The sequence below is a fragment of the Protobothrops mucrosquamatus genome, unplaced genomic scaffold (genome assembly GCF_001527695.2).
Source record: "Protobothrops mucrosquamatus isolate PMUCROS unplaced genomic scaffold, P.Mucros_1.0 scaffold449, whole genome shotgun sequence".
NCBI lineage: Eukaryota > Metazoa > Chordata > Lepidosauria > Squamata > Viperidae > Protobothrops > Protobothrops mucrosquamatus.
The window spans coordinates 194,573-212,804 of record NW_015386772.1 but is presented as its reverse complement, the minus strand read 5'-3'; the positions used below and the strand labels follow the sequence as shown (position 1 = coordinate 212,804).

General features: G+C 35.7%; 1 protein-coding gene across 1 annotated transcript in view; it reads right to left on the bottom strand.

Annotated features, from left to right (window-relative positions):
- IQSEC1 (IQ motif and Sec7 domain 1) overlaps positions 1–17,782 on the bottom strand; it is a 45,322-nt gene extending 27,540 nt beyond the window's left edge. Inside the window, exons 1-3 of the mRNA XM_015816421.1 lie at positions 17,507–17,782; positions 14,224–15,488; positions 1,285–1,446 (exon numbers count right to left, since the gene is read on the bottom strand). Coding sequence (XP_015671907.1) covers positions 1,285–1,446; positions 14,224–15,482 — 1,421 coding nt within the window. The 5' untranslated portion in view covers positions 15,483–15,488; positions 17,507–17,782. The remainder of the gene's footprint in view (positions 1–1,284; positions 1,447–14,223; positions 15,489–17,506) is intronic.
- Between the last annotated feature and the right edge of the window lie 450 nt (positions 17,783–18,232).

Sequence of the window (18,232 nt, the reverse complement as noted above, 5' to 3'; positions counted from 1 at the left end):
TAGAGTTAATTCAGATGAGAATGGGAGAGGAGGGAAAAGCACGCGGGAAGGGAACGGAAGTGAATCTTTGCCCTCCAGGTTAATTGGAAGATGTGAATCATGACCCCAAAATAGGGGAGGGGAAATGCCTGGAATGTTATGTGCAAAGAAAGGGAAATTCAGATCTTGGCATCCTCCATGCCGTGCTGACACTCTGTTACACAATAATAAAGGCTTTTTAGGTTAAACAATGCCTGAAAGTTCTTTGAAGTGTTTCATTAGTCAGAACCTTGACATCAATCATTTTTATAAAGAATAACCATACGTTGCTTTAAAAAACAACAAATGCACCATTTGCAACTGAATGAACTTGTGCCTATCTATTTTAAATAATCATAAATTTGGCTCAAAGGCTGATGAAGTTAGCAGAGATGCTTTAATTAAAGAAAAAAAATACAACTAACTTTATTTTTAGTTGGAAATCACTTCTGTATTTTGTGCTTGAGGCAGAAAAATAATGAAACTTTAATTTGGGTTTTGCGGATTAGACAGGTTTGTTGTTATAGAAATGGCTAGTATATATTACTATGTGAAAATAAAAGTTGAGGTTGCATGTTATTACCTTATTCTATGGTGCTAAAAAGAGTTGGAAATCAATGCTTTTCTTTTTCTTTCCTCTTTTACCCTACATTTCTTCCTCTTCTCCTTTTCCTCCCCTACTTTCCCATTATTTTCATTTTTCTTTGTATTTCATATTTCAATAAACTAATAAAATTTGTAAAAAATAATCATAAAGAACAAAACAACAAAAAAACAAATCCTTTCTATACCTTTATCTGCATTAGTCCTGCTGAGCGGCATGCATGGATGTAATAGTAAATGGAACAATTTCTTCACCTTGATTTTATTTATTTTATTAATAAAATTTCTATACATTTATAAACTGCCAATCTCACTGTCTAAGTGATTTACAGCGGGGTCTCCAACCTGTGGGCCACGGCCCACTACCAGGCCACGGCCGCTTGGCCACCGGGCTAGCGTGGCCCACCCCAGCATCCTGCCGGCGCTAGCGTCGCCCCGCCCAAGCGGGGCAGTACATGAAACCACGTCCCCTCTGATCCGCAAAAAAATGCTCTCCATGGAACCGGTCCCTGGTGCTCAAAAGATTGGGGACCTCTGATTTAGAGATTTATACAGAAGAAAAATTACTTTTGACTTAAACAAAAGACACTCAGCATCACCTTTTTTTCTTTTAATGTAGCACATACTTAACTGTGTAACAAAAGTTTTATATATGTTACTTACTCTAAAACATCCCTGTTAAACTGCTTTTGTCGATTTCCCAGGAACTCTCCAATCATTTGTCTGCTGAGACCTTTTCTCTGTAACAGGAAATGGGCAACTCCAACAGGCGTATCTGGCACAAAGCCTCTGTCGATCAGGTACTGGATTCCTTTTTCTGGTTTTCTAAAGGAAAAAAACACAAATACAAGATTCCCTGTTTTGCAGGCTCTGGGTTATCCCAAAAGGCTTATAATCCAAACATTTCTGTTTAAACCTGTAATTGAAAGATTTTTTTTGCTTTTTATTTGAGCTAAGCTGAAGAAATGCAGAGATTGGGTGGAGGCAAAAAACTAAACAGAACTCAGCATTCATTATCCACATACAGCTTTTACTGTAAATCAGAACATCTCACTCATCTTATACATAAACAAATGCAACAACTTCAACTTACATAGCCATATAGCTCTGCCAACCTCATGGATCTTTGCAATAGTCAAAGGAAAGGTGATAATTATCTCTTATATTGTGCAAGCCCACTCATACAATGTGAAAACTCTTTTGAATACTGAATACATTAAGTTTTCAAAATTGTTTTAAGCTTGAAGTTTTCTGCATTTTTTCTATATATTTGGAAACTAGACAACTAAAGTCAAATGAATATTCTAGCCAAAATAATTCTTCCATTGGGATTTCAATTTGTCTGAAAAGCGCATAGTAGGCTTTAAAGGGTATCTGTGTTATCAATTATCTGGTATGATACATTAAAGGCATGCTTCACCTTGAAATTATCATAATAACTTCAACAATCAACATTATATCATAAAAGCAAGCTGTGTCTCATGTAAATTTGCAAAATTCTGAGAAATTCATATCCCCTAAATATATAAAAATCATTAATTCTAATCGTTTATATCTCATCTGTACATCAATATTTAATTAACATGAGTAATTAAATAAAAAATCTGTTTTGTACATAAGCAACAATTACAACAATAAAGAACAAGAAAAACTTTTGTATAATATTTTTACCACAAAATAAACCTTTTTCTTTTAAACGTTTTCCTATCTATATATCTTTATTAATTAAAAAAAAATACAAAGTTGAAATAAACAAACAAACAAAAATCTGAAAAAAGAAAAAGCTCAGAAAAGTAAAAGGGTGAAAGTGCAAGACAGAAAGGAAAGAAAAATGACTTCTGACTTTCTTTAGTACCAATGTAGGTTAAAAAAGACATGTAACTCAAACACTAACATTCATCTACATTGTTTCTATAATCCCACATAAGTCTACTGATCAAATCCCCAAATCAACTTTTCATTCCTTTCAGCTTCTGACAAAAATTCAAAAATGGTTTTCAAGTAGAAATAAAAATTGTCAAAGTCTTCTCTTTCATCAAGCTGTCAGTTTCACCATCTCCTCCAATTCTACCAGTTTCACCATTCATTCATCCATTGTAGGTATTTGTAAGTCTTCCATCTTTGACCATATAAATGTCTTGCTGTTGTTATAATATATAAAAACAAAGTTCTGTAAGATGTTTCCATTTGTAGGTCCATTAAGCCCAACAGAAAGGCCCTTGATTTCAATTGTATATTAACTGTTAAAATTTTCCACATCAAAATACATACTTGGTCCCAATATTTTCTAGCTTTGTGACACGTGCACCAAAGATGAAAATAATCACCTCAGTTGCCTCAAGTCTGAGTACATTTCCAACAAATATTTTAAATTCCCTTACATATTTTTGACATTTTATCCGATGTCATGTATCGACAATGTATCATTTTATAAAAATTATCTTCAAAATTATAACTCAATGTAAATTTCAACACTTTTCTTCATGTATTATATTCCATTAGATCAACTTTGTATTATATTTGAAATATTTTCGTCTATTTTATATACAATCTTTAACTTGTTTGTCTTCTATTTCAATTTTTAACAAAAGCTTACACATCTTGACAATAATATGATCATCATTTATACAGAGCTCTAGATCCAATTCAGTTTTACCTCTATTTTCTCTTTTAACACCCTTGTGGATATAGAAATACCCTTTATGTTAGAGACCGTGAACATGAAGAATTATCCAAAGGGAGATTCATATTCAGCTGATTTGAACTCAGATTTCTTCTATCAGTACGATCCTATTATGTTTTGCGATATTATTTTTAGAATAGGATAATTTTTACTAGTATACCAAAATCCATCATCAGAAGGAATGGAAAAACAGTGTCCCAAGGAGAAAACAGACAGCAAAAGGTTCTGGCAGGGATTTGCCCTTGAAGAAACGACTGACTTTGGTTTTGATTAGTCTGTATATTAGTCATCACAAGAGACTGCAGAAGGAGATTATTCCATTATATACCATGAATTATGCTTATTATTATCACACAGTATATGTGTACAATGTAAATTCAAAAAGTGGAAACATGACACTGTATTATGCAGCAATACAAAAAAACCCACTTCTGCATCTAATTAGAATGTATCTTAGGAACTGAAACAAAGGAATTCAAATAGCAGCTAAGTGCTCATTTTTCCTTGCTTAAAACTAGATATCTTAAATAAAATGGAAGAATGTTCAATCTTCATGTTCAATATGATTATGAATCATCTAATCATAAATGACTTGCTGCATGAATTTCTTACTTTTATAAAGAAATATATTTAATAGTAGCTGTGAATTGGGCAAAAAAGGATTTTAGCTGGTGAGCTGCAGCTTATGAAAGCTAATCTATATAAATAAAAATGTAAATGTTCGTTTGTTCAAAATCTTAAATCTCCGAACGTTCTTCACCGATTGCTTTGAAATTTTGACACAATGTTGCATTCGAATACGCACCTGTTTTTATATACCTACTATTATATAGATGTCACACTTGTGACAGGTAAAAACATGCTTTTCCATTTAACCAGACTGAGCCACAGCAACGCGTGGCCGGGTGCAGCTAGTTTTTAATAAAATGTATTAGTTGGAAACACTGCCACCAGACTCCTTCTGAGTTTTGGCTATTATAAACTAATATAGGTCTCTTCTTACAATATCTGATTGGTGAGATGTTATTACTATGATCAGTATCACTGATAACACAATTAGTTATATCATTTTAAAATATATATTTTATAACATTCTTTTTCAATGTCTAAGTGTAAAACATTTGATTGAAATGCTCTAAGGTTTCAAAATTTGGGGTAGTCTACAAATAGTTAAACGTATCAGTATTTTATAACACTATTTTTAGAAAGTTTATCTTTTCCAAACACCACAAGTTTAACAAATGTTACAAAGTAGCATGTGAATAAAAGATAAGGAATATGGAAGAAATACTGAACTTTCCCAGAAAAATAGAAGGGAACAGACAAAAATCAAAGATTATATTTATTAGCACAATGTTAGTCTTTCAAAATAGTGATTAAATGCATTTGAACAGAAAATCAATTAATTGCTACAAGAAAAGGGAGAAGATCCACAGCCATAGTAGTTTGCTGGGTAAAAGTTTTAGTTATGTAAATGAGACACATGAAAGAAGATAAAAAGGATAGCTACATCTGTAACGGAAAGCAAAGATTTTTTTCACAGTGTTATACACTTTGAAAATAATGTATTATAGAAAAACAGTTTATGTGCAAAACCACCTAAGTAGTAGTTCTTGACAGACTTATGCAAATAATATTGTATATTATGCTATGTGATGAAGATAGCCTGGTCCAATTTCAAATGAAATAAAGAAGCAATATAATTCACATCAACATTTATGAGACGAAAAACACTTTTGACTTATGAAATGAAAATATGCAGATTGTGACAGATTATCATTCATATGATTTATTATCCATTCTATTTTAAAGAGACACAGACAGAACATGATCTGCTAACCTTGCCATAACTGACCAACACAGGATCTAAAGACTATAATGCTGTTCCCCCACCTAAAACTAAAAGCTTTAAGTGAAAAAATAAGACCTTTTATCTACTGCTAGGTCACAGCAGGTGGTACCACCTAGTCCAGACATGTCAAACTCGCGACATCACGTGACATCGCACGATGTATTGGAGCTTTTTCCCCATTGCTGGCAATGGGGTGGGCGCAGTTTCCTCGTGACGCATCCGGCCTGTGGGCTGGCAGTGTGATAGCCCTGACCTAGTCAATCTTGGCTAGTCTAAAAAGTTAAACAAGGATGGAACAGGGGATGGGGTGGAAGTACCACAGCAAATCACTTCCATTTTGTGCAGTCAATATGTTACCAGGAATAGAGCATGACAAGGAATTATTACCTTTATCTAATGCTGCAAATAATATTGATCATGTGCCATTAAGATATTGTAGACTCTTAGGGATCATATTGACAGTGTGATCATTCCTCCATTATGATCTGTCCCTAACTAGATCCTTCAGGTCTTCCAAAGGCACATCTATTGTAACTGAGTCTCTTCACTTCACTGTTGGTCATCCTCTTCTTCTCTTTCCTTCAACTTTCCCATCATTAGAACCTTCTTCAGAGAGCTAGTCCCTTGCACCTGGTCATTTCTGTAAGAATTCTTGTTGAATCATTTATGATCCATTGGTTTGTTTTCTTGTCTAAATATGGTATTCTCAGGATCCTTCTCCAACGCCAAAGATCAAAAGTGTCAATATTCTTCCAATCTTGCGTTTTCAACTTTCACTTCCATAACACTGTCACAGGGAATACCATGGCCTACACAATTCTGATATTTATAAAGGTACATCATGCATTTGAATATCTTTTTCAAGGTTTTCATGGCTGTTCTACCAAGTGTTAGTCTGCACTGTATTTCTTGATTGGTTGTTCTTTTACTATTGATGGTCAATGGTCGATCCTAAAAGGCAGAATTTTTCCACCAGTTCAATATCTTCATTTTTACTTCTAAGGCTGGTTAATCTTGTCATTAATTTGTTCATCTATATATTTAATTTTAGATCCATTTTTCACTCTTTGCCTTGTTTTTATTACTAGGGCTTGCAGAATCTTTGCATTTTCAGTAATCAAGGCAATGTCATCATCTTACTGAGTATACAGTTTTATCTTCTTTGCCAAAATGAAGTCAGTCTTTTTCACCATGTTCTGGTTGTACTGTGACTGTCTGACCTCTATACAAGTTTCTGATGAGAATAATGAGATGTTCTGTGATTCCCATTTTTTCTGACCACTGAGTTGCAAATAATAAGGGTAGCTTATAAAATGGTAGGGAACCTCAGCAAAGAGCCATTTGCTGAGCCCCCTCCAGTGTCCATGAGCTGTGCCGGTTAGCAGCAGCAGTGAGCAGCTGGGAATCTAAACTTAATAGAGGGTTTGAAGTATTATAGTTCCATGGCACTGTGAGATATTTAAAATAATAGTTTCTCAGCAGTCCTCTGGGGGTGTCAGATGTTCAATGATAATCACACAGAAGAAAGAGAAAAGGCCCGAAGACTATTTGTACATCTTTTAAAACAGAATGGCAGGTATGTAGGTAGACTGTATTACACTTTCCTCCACTTGACAAAACAAGACTTTTTTTTTTTACATCCTGAAATGCAGAGATGTTCAAAATCTGGAATAAGCAAGGTTTATAGATGAAACCAGTGGTGGGATTCAGCCAGTTCACACCACTTCAGCAGAACCGGTAGCTATTTTTTTGTTGCCCAGGCCCAGAATGGACTTCCGGAAGCGGCATCCACACAGAGAACCGGTTGTTCACATATTTGAATCCCACCACTGGATGAAACGAGGGAAAACAGTCTGCTTCTCAGTTGAAAATGTAGTCCATGCATTATTATTATTAAATCTTACTCAGCTGAAGATACCACTTTATTGAAGCAATATATAGCTCGGTCCAACATCAGTTCAGTCTCTCCCCCCCTTTTCTTTTTGGGATGGGGGGATGTTAAATAAAAATTGATAAAGTCATAGTACTAGTAATCAACATTGTGCAGATAGTAATATTTCAACCATAATGGTATTTAGAACTCCCTAAAATTAAATAGTTCTAATAACATAGTTTTTTAAATTGCTAAAATTTTATAAAAATCATCAATTCTCACAAAGACTTGAACAAAAAAGCCAAAATCTTGTAGCAGGTTATGACACACTTGTATAAGACTGTGTGAGTTTTCTTGCCCAAGTGATTTCTAGGAAAGATTGCTTAAATCTCATCAATATTTTCTCCAGGCTTCAGATAATTTGGGAGGAAAATTTGAGTCATGTAAAAAGTTGCAGAAGGATCTATCTGGATTAGACTTTTCAATGCAAACAATAATACATAAACTGGTAACTACAGTACCAACCTGGTATGTTATTACTATAATACAGACAACCACAAGCAGAATGTGACTATAACTCCTCTATCCCAGCAATGATATTGGAAGACACATTAGTTCTAGTACTAGAATTAATACTTAGCCATTATAACCAGCACTGTAAACAGCTATCTGAAGCTATGGATGATCTCCAGATGTGTAAATTCCAGATCCCTAAACTGTTTTATCAGAATGCCATTGCTAAAAAAATTGGAATACAAATTCACAGTTTTGGAGAGGGCCTAAGATAGGGAAGATGGTGTTAAAATGTAATCCTTCTTTAAAGTGTTTAAGTTCTATCAAGATCTGCATGGGCAAAGAAACCAAAGAGGATAATCACCATCCCCTTCTTACTATAATCAAATAGGAAGATTGACACCCTGGTACATGGAACTGGTAAAAATCTGTTTCAGAGATTTGTAATCATGAGTTACTGTAATATTTAATGTTAGATAAACTGACACAACCGATTGCACAAAGCATTGCACAGTAAATAGTGTTTTGCACTTGGTGAGATGCATGTTTAAAGGCTATCATGGTTATCAACTGTTTAATATATTCAATATATTGATTATAATTCTCTTTTTATTTGCTCTTTATCTCATTGATACAATATTACTGTTTGCCTCTTGCTTTTTGTTCCTTATTTTTAAAGTGATTTTTTAAATAACTATTTTTCCAAGGAAGCCCAGCTATGCTGAATTGCAAAGAATAAGAAATGCAATAACACATTATATGTGTTAATCTAACAATTGCATAACTGTGTCAACCCTCAAGCTCCTTTCTTTCTGGTTATCATTTCACAATCCTGGTCACTGATGAAGGCACTGAAATGATGACATTTTGCTGAATCGTAATTCAGATATCTCTTTGAGCAAAAAAATTGCTTAAAACGTTTCATATTACAAAGGCATGGGCCTGATAGGCTAGGAATGATATAATAATTTCAGTTTCCAGGGTTTTCTCAATGAAACAGACTTTTTCAACATTTGGGAACATTTACATACTTTCTTTATATGATTATAAAAAGACCTCTCATTCTGGCACCCTTATCTTAAAAAAGAACCCGTCCTTCCATTCATCTGTAGCTTGAATCCATCCATTGCCTAAAAAAACCTTATTCCTTTTTATGATTTTTGATTATTTAAATGTAAAAGGAAGTATTGTTACTTATATTGCTGTTGTTGAGTAATATGTAAGGCACATATAAATAAAACAATTTTATTTATTTATTTGGCTTATATATTATGATGGGGAAGATAGCTTGATGCAGAATCCAAGCCACCAATATCTCCCTGGAGTAAGAAAAAATCTTCAGGGAACCCATATGACCCTGTACAGCTACTCCTCAAGAGTAAACTGCAGGAATTGCTGTTTTACATTATCTTATGGGTTGAATGATTGGGAGTTAGGGAGGGTGAAAGTGGACCCATCTTTGCTCAGTCATCAATGCATACTTTTTTAGGGACATTAAACTCAACTATGTTTTAATACTTTGGATTTCTGCTTTTTTCGATTCATTTAGAAAAATTAAAATTTTCAGAACAACAAGTTATACTGCATTTACTAGTTGTTGCCTTCTCCTTAGAGACAGAACGTTTAATATGGTTTTAAACACTTCTGAAAAAATATTACTTTCTGTATTAAACAGCAAAAGGGTGCTTAGAATATAGATTTCAGAAACGAAAGAAGAACAAGATATTCTGGATAAGTTTAAAATTAATCTGAATGTGTTATATAAACCAGGACTAGGGGTGACATGATAGCAGTGTTCCAATATCTCAGGGGCTGCCACAAAAAAGAGGGAGTCAAGCTATTCTCCAAAGCACCTGAAGGCAGGACAAGAAGCAACGGATGGAAACTAAGCAAGGAGAGAAGCAACCTAGAACTAAGGAGAAACTCCCTGACAGTTAGAACAATTAACCAGTGGAACAACCTGCCTCCAGAAGGGTGAATGCTCCAACCCTGGAAGTTTTTAAGAAGAGACTGAACAACTATTTGTCTGAAATGGTATAGGGTTTCCTGCCTGAGCAGGGGGTTGGACTAGAAGACCTCCAAGATCCCTTCCAATTCTATTATTGTTATTGTTATTGTTAAATGTGGCAAGTAATGAGAAGGATGCAGAAAATGTACTGGACTTTCAAATGAAGCAGATTGATGCTGCAATGTTTAAAGGAGATATATAACTATCAAACCAGAAAAGAGTTATTATCAGTAATTTTCTTTACTGGAAATCTGCTAAAGTATTCAAGAAATTTTTGAGAAGTTCACAAAAAAAAGAACAAATGCATTTTACTGAATCTATAAAGCAGACTTGGTAAATTCTATTTGGGGTGGTGGTGGTGGTGGTGGGGAGGATTAAAGAAAAAATGCCAGGAAATAGGGATGTCTGGATGTCTGTGGGTATTTGTCATAGATTTTAATGAAATTGTTAGCTTGGCTATTGGGATAATATATGTTATTCAAGAATAATTAAGTGAAAAACAATAAAAATGCTTTATATTAACTGTAAGGATGTATAGGTAAATAAAAACCCACCCATCCCAAAACACAAGTAAATTTATAGTGAATTCTAATTAATTTAGTCTTTAAAATATCTATTGTCCAGACTACTAAAAAATCTGTATAGTATTTCAGAAATAATGAGGAAAAGGTGCTTCACAATCTGGAGAAACATACATGCAGAATGTGTTGATGATCATTTAAAGTACTTGAATTTTGTTCAAAGATCACATGCTCTAAGAACAGCTGCACCATTTTGGAAAAGATACTGCTACTTTAAAGAGTTAAGACACAGGTACTACATCTTTGACACCTCTAAAGCAGGGGTGTCAAACTGCCGGCCCGCGGGCCGGATGTGTCACGCTAAAACTGTGCCCATCCCATTGCCGGCAATGGGGGAAAATCGCAATATGTCGCAACACGTCACGTGATGTTGCAAGTTTGACACCCATGCTCTAAAGAACATTTTTGGGGATTTTTTTTGTATCTGTTCTTTTCTATATCATTCTATATCATTTCTTTGAGGGAATATTCAAGTAACATGTTGTAGAGGAAGGTGCAGTCTGCTCAATTGGTTATCCCACTTTAATTTTGTGCAACATGGGTCAAATTTTAATGAGTACCAAAAGTATGCAAGTCAGCAGTGATTGTTGTTTTTCCCCCAGACCTCGGTGCTATAAAATACAAATGATTAGTCAATTTTTAAAAAAGTATTTCATAAGGTAAGGTATATAAATAAATATGTGAAGTCCAAACTTTCCACTGTGATTCACCAAAACTGCATGTTTTGAATTCATACTTGTCTGCCCTATTCCTGGAATATATATTATTCAGCATTAGTTGGAAAAATGAGGAACCAACTAGACAAGAAAGCTGAATTGGAAAAAGTGAGCTAAAATGTCTCATGAAGCAGCAAACTAAGTTATTGCAAAGAATTCCTAGTCTAGTTTTTTTCAAAATTACCTTGTCCTTGTCGTTAACAAAAAAGCATGTTTTCTTCTGAATATCAGTTGAGCAAAACAATTCTAACAGTTTATGAAAGTCCACCCTCCTTTGAAGAAACGTTATTTTAGGATCTAATATTCATCAACAATCTCACATTGTCAAGACACCAAGTGATAGAACATCTGATAATTCCTCAAAGGTTCTCCTTATTTATCTGTACAAACTTTTTTTGTGAGACCACAAAATACGTGTACTGATGACCATAATACATTTTGATTGATTTTGTACTGATGTCAAAACAAAATAAATCAGCACAGGGGATTACATGAAGATCTACAGACTTTGAGACAGAGAAGGAAAATCTTATATTAGAATTGTTCAAAACAATATTTATTTAACCAAGTTGTGAATCTTGAATGAAATTGAATATTCTGAAATTCTGATTTGCTATAAATAAGCTATGTAATAATTTTAACTGAAGATAATGAACACATCAAATATCATAGCCAATTGACTTGCAAACTATGAAACTGGACAACACCCTCCCCCTAGACCAGATGCCTTTCCTGTTGAGTAGTATAGAACTGTTGGAGCATACAGTGTTGGATATCTACAGATAATCATAGTTTAGCAACTACCTTGTTTAGCCACCATTCAGTTATGTCGATAATGAAAAAATAACTTTATGACCAATCCTCATTTTTATGACATTTGCAAAGTCTATAAAAGCAAAGAAAGCTGAAGTAAGATCATACGCTTAGTCAGTTTTGCTCACCGATCACGTTAATGACTGAGTTGACAGTCCCAACTGTGTTTGCTAAACAAATGTTAAAGCTGTAGTGGCACGTCACACTGAATAATTAGTTCATATATACAGTATCTTAGATAATCCTTAACAATTATGTGAAGTCACTAGCCAAGCTTGTTTATGTTATACAGTAAAATAGTTTATTTTCTGGCTATACATTAAGTCTAATTTCCTTTGGGGTGTACTATATCTACAGATTATTGTAGGAGATTAAGAATTACAATTTGTATAGTTCCTATAACATGCTTGTTTATCATAGTATGGTGAATTAAGTATGTCTAAATGAATAGATGTAATTTCACTGGATATAACTCAGTGGACAAAACTCTCATTCAATCTTAGGGATATAATTATTAAAATGAGTACATCGAGATGAATGTATATCGCAATAGGTATTCCAGTGTTAACTTGCATCAGATAGTTAAAAAATGTGAATTTTTAATAGCAGTTTAGGATTTATTTAAACTGCAGAGCACATTAACTAATAGGCAAGAAAAGCAAGAAGAAAATTCACAAATAGCTTAATACAAGTAGTCCTCACTTAATGACAATTCATTTAATGACCGAAATTACAATGGTGCTGAACGAAGGGATTTAAAACCTGTGCCCAACCTGTGCTTGTCAGCCTACCTGCACTTATGACTGGTTGCAGAGTTGTTGCAGCCCCCAGACCTGCCTATTCCACCCCCCTGTCTGTGCCTTGAAACATCAGGGAAGTTCCAATTGGCAGTATGAAGCAGCCAAGGCCCCCACTTATGAAGGGCTGAACATCCAGGAAAACATCCGCCTATGGGGAAGTTCCAAACGTCTGAGGGACGCCCAGGGTATACTGGGTTGCAAAGCAACTATTTCCCCATGAAGTGCCAAATGCCTGGGACGTGCCAGTACAACCACCCTCACCACCCTGCATTCCACACACCAGGTGACCTTCACCTTGGAGGTGAAGGTGAAAAGAAAAAGAAAGAGTTGGCCTCACTTTCTAAAGCAGGGGTGTCAAACTACTGGCCCCGCAGGCCGGATGCGTCATGGCGAAACCACGCCCATCCCATTGCCGGCAATGGAAAAAAAGTCATATGTCGCGACACGTCACGTGACATTGTGAGTTTGGCACCCCTGTTCTAAAGGCTCTGCAAAGAGCATAGCTCTCCTGAACAGAGCACCCTCAATTCCAACAGAAAACGTTTGGCTGCCTTTAACATTTCTTTTCTTTCTTCTTCACAAAGAGCCAGGCTGGGCACACCTCAGAAGCTCAATGTTTTTATGGAGAAATTTTGGCTTGACTTTCGTGGGTTCAAACCATCAAGCCCACATTCCTAGAGGAGACTGAAGCAGATTTGTGCCAGGCCCCCCAGGGACTCCCCCACCTCGTGCCACCATACACTCTGCTTAACGGACCAGTGCGGCTGATTAATGACAGCGCCTGAAAGCCAGGATACGGTCATAAAATTGAGCCAGGTCACATGGTGACCAGTTTAATGACAATGACTCACGACCAAAATTCCAGGTTCAATTGCGGTTGTAAGTCGATAATATATAAAATATTTCACATTTTATAGATTTTTTTAAAAAATAGATATTAAAGTTTTTGCTATTATTTTAATTGCCTTCCAAGAATATAGAACTATTTTAAATTAAACTGCTTTGAAAACGTTGATTAAAATGAAGAAAGTTTTATTATACACGTAGTATAATTTAGACAATAGTAATCAGAAGTTCTAACTGTATAGGACGACAGTCTTAGCTATGTAAACAACAACATAAAAATATTGCAGCTATTTATAAATGCATATTGTATTTTGAAGGCATCCCTAGTCTTAATCCTAGTCTTTGGCCAGCACAAATAACTGTAATGACTGTTAATTACTATTATGAATGATCCATTTCAATGTTGTCTGTTTTTTAAATGGCACATGGAACATCACAGGTGGATGAGAATGATAAAATGATGAAAATGGAGAATGTGACTTCTTGCTTAATTGATTTTCTATTTTTGCATTGTCTACTTGAGTTCTTTAAATATGCCTTCAATATTTAATTTCTTTTGAAATTGATATGAAGGAAAATACAAAGTATTTAAAAGTTTAAAAAGACCACCTGAGAAAAATGCACACATAAAATTAGGAGAAATGATGCAAGGTTACCAAGGCAGAAATCACACCTACTTCAATGAAGTAAGTAAAAGACAGGTTTGAGATAGATAGATGATAGATAGATAGATAGATAGATAGATAGATAGATAGATAGATAGATAGATAGATAGATAGATAGATAGATAGATAACAAGGGGATTGTAGCCAGTTTTAGTTATCACTGTAGAGATAAATTACTTCTTGGTATATATAAGAACCCCAAGGCATCAGGTAAATACCATTTCATAAAAAAGGAAAAAGCACTGTACTCACTTATTAAAAAGGTTCAGTCCAATTCTATAATGACGTTTCCTGATGATATCATTACTGAAGGCAGGGGAATCCCAACTATTACGAGTTTCTTTGTGGTATGTTTGCTTGCTCAAAGTTTGTTCCCTTAAGCTGTCTCGAGAAGATGATTCTGAACTGCAATTTATTGTGTCGTTAGAATTGGAAGTGCTGTTGATGCTATCATTATCTCCATCAGAATAATCAGATTCAGATTTGCTTTGCCTGTTTGCTGTACCATTAATAGCCAAGTGGCTATCAATAGGCCTAGGTCTATGCCTAGTTTCTGGATCTTCTCGAGATATTACTTTGCTAGGGAGGCCATGTGATATGTGCTTTGGGCTACCTTGCTGACTACTAATTCCACGATCATATGCATTTTGCCTCTTCAGTGATCCTCTTTCAGAACGGTCACTTAAATCAACTGAACTGTCACTTGGTGGTTCTATTGTTAGCAAAGGAAGATGATCCATCCTCATTCTCTGTTCTTGGGATTCCAATGAAGGGGTACTCCTACAACTTGTGTCAGTGTCTATTTTATGGTCTTTATGTGTCATAGACCAGTATTCTTGAGAAGGGTTTATTGATCTAAGTCTCAAGTCAGACTCTGTGCTCGATGGTCTTTCAACAGGATGAGAAAGGGGAAGCGGTGGGGATAACTCTTCCTCATCAATATATAATGTAACGTCACTATAGGAAGCAGTCATTTCATCAAGTTTCCTATGATCAACATTATGGCTTGCTGATTTAGTTGGACCACAACTATCTCTTTCTATTTCACGACTTCTAACTTGGTCAGGTATCTGTACCTCATCAGAGTGTAAACTACGACAGTTTAATGCATCATCAATGGATTCTGCAAGAGATTTTACTTGTCTTGAAAAAGCATCCTCCAATTCTGTTATGGCATCAGCAAAGTCTGTGGAAGCTGCTGGAGATTTCATATTAGTCGATTCAGCAAGATCATTACATCCAGACTGGACAAGGGCTCCTATTTTTGATCCATCATTTGTAACAGAAACTTGCTTCCCCTCAAAGTAGGAACTGTGAACTTTCTCAGGTCCTTCAAATGAAAACTGCATTCTCATATTGGATAGTACAATGCGTCTTGACATACGATTTTCAGACATAGAACTTCTGAGCCGCTCAAAGTTTTTGTTCATCTGATACTGGCGGAAAGCAGTCTGTATAGTACGAGCAGCATGTCTAGTTATGAGACGGCCTCCATATTTTCGTTCTAGCATTTCAACCTAAAAAGAAAATGTATTTTGTAATATGTAATCTCTAAAGCATGGGTTTCAAACTCAAATCATCATAAGGGCTGTATGAGGAGGAGTTCATTAACCTGAGAACTGCAACAGAGAAACCCTTTCATATATAATACAAAAGTCTCATGAGTCAGAAAGGGAGGGAATCATTATATAGGCCATTACCCACAAACTTATTAAATAAAAAGCTTCACTATGAAATCTTTTTTTTTTTACCATCTCACTTTGGCCACCTATATGGCATTGCTTTTTAAATTACCAGATCACCATTATTTCATGAATAACAACATAAATCCTCTGATCTGAATCCTATCATCTGAAACCTGAATGTAATCCCCTTAAGAAGAAGCAACTACGCCTGAAAATCATTTCCAATTCTGCCAAGAAACAGATATTGGCAGCTGTCTGATGAAAAAAAATGTTTTGTTTTCAATTTGGTATGTGTCACTCTTTCTTGAGGTTATAATTCCTGCAACTGTAGCTTATTTTCTGATTATTTTTAATGAGATGCAGGCTAAAAAATGATCAAATGCATTCTGTTACAGAAAAAAAAAGAAAACCAATTGCTATTTGGTATTCTCCACTTATAATTACTTGGAAAGCAGGAACTTTTGAGGTTCCCAATCAGTTCAGCCTATGGTGCCTCTCCCTTATAAGGCTGTTGCAAATGGAAAATAGTGACCTTGAAGTATAAAGAGACTTTTGGGGTAACTTGCACTTTCCACGGTGCAATAGTACCAGGAAGGCTATATACCAGTGCTATATATATGTGTGTCGCTAGTTCCTTGGACCAATGGTAAGGAATATTTTGGAAGCTGAAGAGACGGTATCTGATTCTTCCCTGCATCTCCAAATGGCAGAGTGCTGTGGCAGAGCCCATACCAGAAGCCCATACTTGTTCCTGCGGCTTGACCAGGGATGATGATGGCTCACCCTCCTATTGTTAGGAGCTCCCTTCCTGGCCCAGTTTCTGAGGGATAGGACACTACTTTTGTTTTTCCCTCTGCCTTCCTTTCCCAAAGCAAGCATTGTCTTACAACTTAACAGCTGTAGCATACAAAGCTCTAAGTAACAGTGATTATTGCTTTCCCTCTGTTTTCCACCTGAGATGAGCAATACTGCTGAAAAGACTTTAAAAGCAGTGGGAAGCAAGGAGATTCTGGCTTTTTCTCCTCTCCTTTCCAGCAGTGCAACAACTCCTTGTTATTAGCAATATTTCCCTCCTGGAAGCTACTCTGCAACCATGTTCGCCAAGGAGCTAGGGAACAGCTGGGTAGGTGAAGTAGCTGGAATCACTCAGGTCTTCCTTTTGCACCACAGTCATTAGCTGTGTTATGAGAGGAAGTTCAGAAAACAGAGAAGAGGAGGGAAAAGCAATGATATGGCATCTTTCAGCAAACTCCAGAGAAAGCAGGTGCTTCCAGACAGGGAGGGCAAAATACCCTGGGTCAGGAATAAAGATGCTTTCTTAGTGCTACTCTGCCAGCTGTAAACTGGGAGGTTTCAAGTCAAAACTATTACAATACCTTGATGTTGTTTGAAGTTACAACAGCACTGAAAAAAGTGACTTATGACTGATCTTTGGACATATGACCATCACAGCTTCCCTATAGTCACGTTATTAGAATTTGGGCAATGGAAACCAGCACGACTTTATGATGGTTACATCTTGAGGTCACATGGTTGCCATTTTCAACCTTCCCAGCTGGCTTCCAATAAGCAAAGTGAACGGGAAAAGCCAGATTTGCTCAACAAACATGTGATTCATTTAACAACTGCAGTGATTTGCTTAGCAACTGGGGCAAAAAGCACGACTCACTTAACAATCACCTTGCTTAGCCACAGATATTCGGGTTATAATTGTGGTTGCAAATCAAGGACTATCTATACACAAAAATGCTTAAATTCTAGAGGCTCATGAAAAAAAAAATCTCAAGAAACCTGACAATTAGCACATTTCTTTTTTTAGTTTGATTAATACAGCAGTACAGCTCAAATACCTGTTTATCCTGCAAGTCAGATGAAAGTTCATAGCTTTCTGAAAGGGACCGTGACCTTTTAATAGCTTCTTCTTCTGCTTGTTTTCTTAATATGGAGGTTGAGTGCTGAAGCTTCGGCCTCCGGGGCCTTTGCTGTCCAGGGGAGACAGAATATAGACCATATGGAGAATGGTCATAATGATCTGGACTTAGAGCTGAACTGTGAGTTATAGTTCCTTGATGATAAGCAGATGAACTATCCAGGGATGCGCCAGTTTCATTTCCAGGAGCTTCACCCTCAACACTGAAAAAAAAAGGAGAGTAAAATGCAACATGGTTAAGATGTATAGTATAGTATAGCTTTTTACTGCTGCAACTCCATATATAATAAATGCTGGCTTATTAGTTTGACTGATTGATTTCTATAGACGCCCATCTTAGCAAACGATTCTGGGCGGCTCACAATTAAACTATTAATTAAGTATGAACTATTAATCATGTCTAAAATATTCACTTTCAGATACACATTTTATGAAGCTAGAAATGATCATGTTTGCAAATTTCTGGCACTTTTTCTCAAATATTTGGTTTGTTTGTAATGTAATACAATGCAACATAGATAAAATGCAGATTTAGACATTTTAAGCATTACTATCATTTCCTTGGCAACTCTAAACTTTGCTTCATGTAATTTTTAAAAGGAATCTCTAAAAATATCTATGTGATGTACTGTATGTATATTATGTA